This window comes from Pectinophora gossypiella, chromosome 8, assembly GCF_024362695.1.
Source record: "Pectinophora gossypiella chromosome 8, ilPecGoss1.1, whole genome shotgun sequence".
Classification (NCBI taxonomy): Eukaryota; Metazoa; Arthropoda; class Insecta; order Lepidoptera; family Gelechiidae; genus Pectinophora; species Pectinophora gossypiella.
Genome location: NC_065411.1, coordinates 5,026,374 through 5,035,091, shown reverse-complemented (window position 1 = coordinate 5,035,091; position 8,718 = coordinate 5,026,374). Strand labels below are relative to the sequence as shown.

The following is an 8,718-nucleotide window of genomic DNA, read 5'->3' as shown; positions in this document are numbered from 1 at the left end:
GTTATATCAAGTGGCGAATGTGAATGTGGTTTGGATACTGGTCATGTTAATCACATTTTTCTGGCTTGCCCTCTACATGACAACTCCCTTCTTTTTAAAAATCTTTTATTACAAAAAGTCCCTCTTCCTACATCTATTTCGGTCCTACTTGCTTCTAATGATCCTCAAATATATAAGTTGTTAGCCACATTTATTCAAGTAAATAATATTAAATTATAGTTAAATATAATGTTTATTTTATACCTATTTATATGTGTAAGTATATTGATATTCCTTACCTTACCTTATGATCCTTTATTTCAAAATTTCGTTCCTATCCAAATTCCTTTCTCCATAAACGTTTCCTAAGTCTTTATCCTCTACAGTCAAATCTACATTTAATGGCAAATATGCAAGTCGCATGACGCCAAAAAGAAAAAAAAAAAGAAAAAAAAAAAAAAAAAAAAAAAAAAAAAAAGAAAAATGTCAACAAAAACGGAAAAGTGTATTATTTTCCGTCGTAAATGAAGTTTTCTAACGTGACTTTCTTTGCAATCTAACAGAATGACTTTATATACAGACACCAAACTTAATTTTACTGACTTAAATGTTGTATCTACAGTGGGATCATGGCACCCTTCCTTACCGCTTCTTGCTATAGGCTCGTTCCACCAGGAAAAGGGAGGATTTGTTACTATTTTCCAAGAAAATGTAAGTTATAACTTTGGAAAATCTGAAAGCAATGGCTTATCTATGGTCTCCTTGTAATTAAAATTCATTCCATTTCAGGGTTTCGCTTTGGAAGGCTGTGAATGGCCTATCTTGTTATCAAACCAAGTTACAGCTTTAGCTTGGCATCCAACCAGGAGATTACTAGTCGTTGGATGGGATGGTGGTGAACTTTATATATGGTTGGAGTATTCATGGGCCCGCTTGGAAGCCCCTCACAGTGCAGCCTTAACAACTGTGGCTTTCAGTCTTGGAGGAGGCAGACTATTGGCATCAGATGCCTCTGGTTCACTATCTGGTTGGCAATCTAGTTCTGGCGCGCCGTTAACATCCTTCCACCATCAACTTGGTGACGTCATTACACACATAACATTCTGCCCTCCACAACCAAGCAGTGAGTCTTCTATCAGAGGTTTAGCGCGAGCTGCTGTGGCTGGCGACGAAAATGCTCTAGATGCTTTAGCTGCTTGGAGACCTCGCACAACAGCCAGAATGAGGGAGGGAGTCCAGCCAGACAACCATTGCTGCTATGCTGCTCAAGATAATGGAGTCATCTTATATATTGATCATTCTGGGTCTTGCACAGAAGTTCTAAACGCCCCAGGAAATGTTATATTTATAGGAATAATAAGCAATATCTATCTCCTAATAGCTTGGGAATCCGGTGGAGCTCTCAGTTTGACAAGGTTTTTAACATGTGATGATGGAGCTGTACAGACAGACACTCATGTAAGAATGACTGCTAGGAATGGGCAGTGTATTGTACTTGCTGGCAATTACTATGTATCTGTTATAACGGGAGATAACTTGATAAGAGTATGGGACAGTGAAACTGGGGACAATGATGTGTTGCCTAATGAAAAAGAAGAAATTGCCCCAGGGGACAGTTTCACAAGTATTAGCTATTGTAATTTGAGTGATACTCTGTGCTGTGGAACATCTCAAGGAAATTTGTACCTTTGGAGACGAGATCATAGAAATAACTGGAAACTAATAAGCAGCACTTCTATCAAAGGCACTGTGAAAGAGGTCAGTTGGGGATCTGAAGGGCTAATGAATCCTTTACTTCATGTCAATTGTATAACAAGTGCTTACATTCTTCGAGAGCAGCCTGTCTGTTGGGGATACTCGCCAAATGTATGTATGGTGCAGAAATCAGCCAATGAAGTTGCTATAACCAATAAGAATAATCAGACATCAACCATAAACTCTACTATAACAGTGAGAGCTTTTACTTACAAAGATCAGTATGTGGCATTAGGAGATGGAAAGGAAGTACAGGTATGCATATGCATTATTTTATTAAGATATTTTTGAGAAACATATGTACATTTGCCTAGCTAAGAGGGAATGTTCTATAACACATACATAAGATCATGCCTATTTCCCATTCTGTAATATTCTACATAAGTATAATGTTTTTGTTTTCTATTGCAGATTTGGATGTGTAGTAAAGATAATGATATAAAATTTTCCCTAGTGCGATCTTTTATGTGGAAAACAGATGTTCTTATTATCTACAATGATGTACTTGTAGGTGTGGTTACTCCTCATGTTGAATGTTATAGTATTACTGGAAACAGCTTAGGAATTTTACCCAGTACTGAGGGGGAGGGCGAAGCCATAGGAGTCACAAATACTAATAAATTTGTTGTCATTGCCACTATGGATGGCACTCTAAAGTTAGCTGAAATAACCAAGAAAGGTCTTCGAATGCCATATCCTCCCAAAAATTGTTACCAAATGATTGAAGACTTCGGCGAGGTAATGAGGGCTTCAGTCAACTGCACAGGTCGTTATATTTGCCTTAGCATTGCCAATGCTGGTTTGGCACCAGACCCCAGGCTCTATTTGTGGGATGTAGCCAATGACGTCATCACAAACACGTTGCTTTCGGAGAGCTCAACACCACCTTATCAAAGTGTGCCAATAGCAATAATTTGGGACAACAACGATCCTAGAATTGTCGCTGTTCATATGCGCTCAGTAGACTTCGACCGAGTCCACTTGTTTTTCTGTCATGAAGGAAATCTGTATGAATATAAAAACTGGTGTTCATCTGCTGAAGAGTATTTCACGTCTGACTTCATGTTGTGCGCTCTCTATTCGCCTTACATCGTTATACTTTCACAACAAAGCATAAAGAAAATAATGATGAATGAATTCAAAGACTGCAGTGATCACGAACCTGCTACCATCCGTCAAGTGCTAGATTTCTTATACTATATGACTACAGGATATTTGGAAAAAGCTGTAGTAGTTGGGACTAACATTTCCGGTGGAAAGGGGTCGGTTATTTGGGACAGTTTGGCTAAAGAATGTGTCGCTAGAAAAAGGCCTGACGTAGGAGCAATATGCCTCGGGAAAATGGGCAACATCAAAGGTGCTTTGATGATGCGCAAAGTTATGAATGATGACGATATGAACGATATTTGTAAAGTTGCTGTGCTTGCAGTCAATATAGGAATGACTGATGAAGCTGAAGTGCTGTTTCGAGAGGGCCAAAGACCAGATTTGATCACCCGCCTAATATCAGCGAAGGAGGGTGGACTGAACGAAATCTCTTCAGGGGCGCATGATGGCGAAAACGTCTTGCTTATAAAGAGTGCTCAGCACAAGCTGGCTAAAGTTCTTTGGGCGAATGGAGAAACAGGACCTTCTTTGAAATTATTCGAGAGTGCCGGTACTCTTGTGCCTCACGTTCCTCGGATGTTGATAGCACAAGGACAGGCGCCTGCTTTAGCCCAATACGTTGCTAATTCTAATGACTCTAATCTGATAACATGGTGGGGTCATTATATGGAAAGTATAGGTGATTTGGAAGGGGCTTTGGAGGCATACGCTCGGGCTAATGACTTTGGTGAACAAACGAGGCTGTTGTGCCATATGAACAGGATCGATGAAGCTGAGAAAGTATGCCAGAAGAATCGCGCAGCTATGTATCAGATGGCGCGCTACTTGGAAATGCAGCCAGATAAAACTGAAAACTCTGTGAAGGTTCGTACCTTAAGTCCGAGATGTGTTCTACCGATATTTATAACTATTATCAAATTTTTGAAGAGTGACGAATGAGTCGATGTGCAATGCAATTAACTGTGAACATTTTACACAACATGCAGTTTTTTTTCTTGTTATTCTTACCACGTTTCCGTACTCTATCGTAACTCTGGAGCAATCCAAAGCAGGGATTAAATACTTAATTTAATTTCCAGCTGTATATAAAATGCGGTGCTGTGACGTCAGCAATCCGAGTGGCCGCCGAAGCTACAGCATGGAACCTTGTGTGGCGAGCTGGCTCCACGTCTGCTACTCATGCTTTGCATGCTGCTTCTATACTTGAGAACAACGGCCAAAATGAACAGGCCATTGCGCTATATCAGAAAGCAGGTGGGTTCACTTTCAATTGACATTACATTATAAAGTTCTACCGCCTTACTACAAAACGAAGGCTAAATATAACCTTATTCAAGATATAGTCCACGCTACGTAAGTTGCCTTTCTAACGATGATTAGAGTTACATATCTATCGTCTTTTATGCACTAATCTTTATACTGTTTCTTTCGCACTGGCGATGTACTATACTATATCTGTCGTAAAAAGGATATAAAAGTCAGACAAAAGCAGATATGGGACTCTTTACCGCTAGAAGAATTGAAAATCTTATTCTTTTACCAGGCAAACCTCACTTAGCTCTGAAGTTAGCCATCAACTGCGGCGACACCAACGCGATGGTAGCCGCGGTGGAGTCTCTTGGCGACCGGGTGGATCCTGAGCAAGCGCACACCCTCGCCGCTCATTTGAGAAAAGCAGATCATCATTCACACGCGGCGGCATTGTTGGCCGCAGCTGGGAAGGTAACGTGATTTTGTAGGTTTTAATAAACATAACATAACATCACGCCTTTGGCTACAGGCGGGGCTCCACAGGGGTAGGCAGAGGTGTGTATATTATTACAAGTTTACGTTTTGGTATTTGTAAATAGATAAACTAAAAATTACTTACGCGCCTGTTTCCCCGAAGGGGTAGGCAAAGGTTTAATTATTACATCCACTCCTCGCTAGCTATGTCAGTAATAGGGGACGAGCCTATTGAACAATAACTGGGCACAAATCCTGGAAAACACGTGACATCAATTATCTATTATCCAAACATGTTATAAAGTCGAATTCACTGGTATAAAGCCGGAGCTGGGAATCCAACCTTGCGATGTAAGTCACGCGATCTCCGAACTGAGCAATCACGGATTTAATAAAGTGGCATCCATAACACTATTACGATGGTCCATTTTGTATTCCACCACTATTTTCTATTATAGTACGAAGAAGCTCTGGACATAGTAGAACAATCGTCAACGCCGTTGTCTGAGGAACTGAGTGAGCGGCTGGCCGCGCCGGCGGGGACGTCGGGGCGTGACGCGTTATTGCGTCGACTAGCCGATGTGCTGGGGGGCCGGGGGCTGTACCACCAAGCGGCTAAGCGCCTGGCACATGCTGGAGATAAGGTACGCATAAAATTCAACAACTTCGACATTGACATACAAACATACAGGATGTTAGGGTGCTACCAGACCAATCGATCGATCATCGATCGACAGCATCGATCGATGGTAGAATAGAATAGTCGACGTCGATCGATAGTTTCTACCAGACCAATCGATCGACCATCGATCGACGGCATCGATCGATGGTAGAATGGAATAGTCGACGTCGATCGATAGTTTCTACCAGATCGACGGATCGATTATTGTCATCGCCCGGCAATCGATCGATTGCTTAATCGAACAGTATCTGTCGATCAATTAAAGTTACCAGACCAGTCGATCAACTTCGATCGACGTTGATCGATGCCGTCGATCGATGATCGATCGATTGGTCTGGTAGCACCCTTAGTGACATCGTAACGAATACTGAGAGGGATGATTCAGACCATGATTCTGAGTTGATATCAAGTGGAATTTCCTTTCGGAAAATTCATGAAAATGTTTGTGTTTTTTTTTTAATTATTTTCAGTTGTATACTTTTGCGATGGGAAATTCCAGTTGATATCATCTCAGAATCATGGTCTGAATCAACCCTCAAAGTTTTCGTTACGATGTCACTAACACCCTGTATTTAAAATTCACGCCTCCGTAATCCCAAATCGGCAGAGCAACAAGTAATCAGGTTAATTAGAGTATATCATCAAAAAACAATATTGCAATTTGACAGTTGCTTTATAGGCGTGATTTTATTTATGTATGAATGTGTATTTTCACTTATAAGCCCACGAGTACATCCCAATTGGGGTAGTCAGAGGTACATCCATCACAAGTAAGTACCCACACCACGCTGAGCTATCTGTTAGATTTTTAAATTATTATGTATTTTTTGTTTTTTTGTTCTTTATTTGATTGTCTTTTTATTGTTTCTTTTTTCTACCTAAAGCTGCTGTATATTTCTATTTAATGTCCTCTAGCCCTCGTTGACAATTACTTCCGCACAATATCCCAGGAAGAGGAAATGACTGAGAACCAGCGCTGGATGGCGCCATAGCATGGCTCCATCACAGCACAAGCTGAGCCATTTCCTTTTGCCCGTATTCGTAATATTCATAATTACCTAGTTCGTATAGCAAATGTAAATTGTTACTGGCAATAAATTTATTTTATTCTTTTTTTTTTATTCTTTATTTTTTTAATTATTGTATTTCCTACTCAGGCTGGTGCAATGCGCTGGTTGATGCGATCAGGCGACGCGGACAGAATCGCAACCTTTGCAGCCGCGACGCGTGACCGGGCGGCTCAACTGATGGCAGCAGACTATCTTAGAAGACGCGCGGATTGGCGCTCCAGGCCTGACCTTACTAGACATATCATGCACTTCTATACGAGGGCTAAAGCGTATAACAAACTCGCCGCTTTCTACGCGGAGTGCGCCAAGATGGAAGCTGATGAGTATAATGTAAGTGAATAGTCAATGATGCTGATTTCAGTACACAACATCTGTTTTAAGTTATACCTATCATTTTCTTATCCGCCGAACCGACATCAATTTTATGCAGAAATTTAAAAAGCTCTCCCAAAATTTTACATTGGCTAATAACCCGACAGAATTAAGACAGCACGCGTCAAACGTCCAATATGAAGAAGATTATACCTAATGGTTTTTTATAACACTTACTCTTGCCGTCCGAGTCGTACTGTTACAATTTAATTTTCACTTTATGACTATACCTAAGCCTAACGCCTAAATTAATTAATTTTATTTAATTCAATGTACATACCTGAGTCTCCACCGGACTTCGTATTTTTAACTTTTACGCAAAAATTGTTATACCATAGGGCTACTGTGATACAGGGGAAACCATAGTGCAGGGCCCGCTATTAACTTGTGTTAATTTTACTTTATTTGGTAATTAAATACTTACCAAATAAACTTACTACTTTTACTTTTTTTTACTTTACATTTATATAATCACAACATGGTAAATAGACCCGTTGAGCCCGTTGGAGAAAGCTTAACTCTCACTTTGTGGTCGCAGGTTCGAACGACCGCATTTGCTCATTTAGCATAAAGATTAGATTGCCGACTACATGTTATAAAACTACATTTGCCAATAAATGTATTGCTTCCAGAATTACGACAAGGCGTTGGAAGCTCTCAAAGAGGCGACTAGGTGTCTTTCTAAATCATCAGATCCAGAGACAGGTAACTAAAACTTTTTGTCATTTTCAAATTATTATATTGCGTAATGCTAGCAAAATAGAAATAGAACAGAAATTTAAATTCTACAGACACAAATAATATGTATAATAAAAAAGAATACAAAAATATAGAATGGTAACTCTTCGCCCCACACCAATTCGTATCGGGCACCGAACTCACCCACTCTGGGTCTTATTTTAGTCTTAAGTAGCCATAAGCCCCTAAGGAGTAAGGGGAAGAGCGAGCGTACTGTGTCTCACTCATATTTACGCGTTAGGCGACACAAGGTAGATAGAATAAGATTTTTGTATGGAGTGTCCTGGGTGTGCTACAGAATAAGTTATTTGACGTATTTTTCAGGAGCTCAAACATTGGCACTACAAGAACAATGTTCTCTTGTGAAACGATTCTTGGATGTGAAAAAGACATTAGAATCTGGAGATATAAATGCAGGTAAGTCAAAATAAGTAATTGTAACTGTTTGATTTGCCTAGCTTGTAAAGTTCTTGCAAATCTTGAATGGCACACGGCTACAGCCTCGCTGCATGGGTTAACATGGCGCCATTATTATCGCGGGATTTGGCCAATAGAGGCAGAGTATGTGTCTATATAGATAATCACCGTACGTTGAAGGCTTGAGTCGAAGCCTGTGATATATAGAATCGCACTCGCGTAGCGTAGGGGCTAGTGCGCGTCCAGCAAATGCAACAGCAAATAGATACATTTTAGTAGATAATAATATATAGGATGCAATGATTAAATTATTATTATAAAATAATTATTTTCACAGGTGTAACAAGCGGGCAGCAACTGTTACGAGCCATAAGTGGTCGCTCTGGACTGGTCACAGAGGAAAAAGTTCTCAGATTGCTTATAGAACTAGCTCCAAGCCACCCAGATGCAATGAGTAAGGTTTAAAAGTAGCTTTGTCTCTTTCTTGCACTCTTAGCAAGCGAAGGGCGGCAATATTGTCACAGTTTCGAAGACAGTTTAATAATTTGTTTATTTTTCCAGGATTCGAGCAACAACTAAGAGGCTTGCAACAGCAACCAACTGACGAAGAGCAGTCTGCTGATTCACCAGAACAAAGTATTGAAGAAGTTATCTAATTTATGTTAGCTTTAAGGAATTATACCTATTAGTGTCAGTAAGACTAAATGCACTGTGATTGTTGTAAGCAATTCCGTCCATGCTCTCTGTAATAAATATAGTGCGATATTTGCATTAAATTATGAGTTTTGTACTTAAACTAATCCTTCACGGGGTGGGCAGAACCGCAAGTCTTGAATAAGATAATTTGGTGATTACCTAATCTAAGTGAGTTAG

At 40.1% G+C, this 8,718-nt stretch overlaps 1 protein-coding gene across 1 annotated transcript; it reads left to right on the top strand.

Annotated features, from left to right (window-relative positions):
* The first annotated feature begins 456 nt into the window (after positions 1–456).
* Positions 457–8,601, top strand: LOC126368841 (intraflagellar transport protein 140 homolog). Its single transcript, XM_050013005.1, has 11 exons — positions 457–690; positions 769–1,989; positions 2,146–3,705; positions 3,921–4,095; positions 4,385–4,563; positions 5,025–5,210; positions 6,406–6,648; positions 7,323–7,395; positions 7,753–7,845; positions 8,183–8,299; positions 8,407–8,601. Exons 1-11 carry the CDS (start codon positions 544–546, stop codon positions 8,499–8,501), a joined length of 4,089 nt encoding a protein of 1,362 aa, XP_049868962.1. The 5' UTR covers positions 457–543; the 3' UTR covers positions 8,502–8,601.
* Positions 8,602–8,718: the final 117 nt, after the last annotated feature.

What these genes read in the sequence shown, in the direction of transcription:
- LOC126368841 (XM_050013005.1), top strand. Translation starts at nt 544, where the DNA reads ATGACTTTATATACAGACACCAAACTTAATTTTACTGACTTAAATGTT. An exon ending in TGTTGGCCGCAGCTGGGAAG is followed by an intron (nt 4,564 to 5,024) that starts GTAACGTGATTT and finishes TTTCTATTATAG; the next exon opens with TACGAAGAAGCTCTGGACAT. An exon ending in ATCATCAGATCCAGAGACAG is followed by an intron (nt 7,396 to 7,752) that starts GTAACTAAAACT and finishes CGTATTTTTCAG; the next exon opens with GAGCTCAAACATTGGCACTA.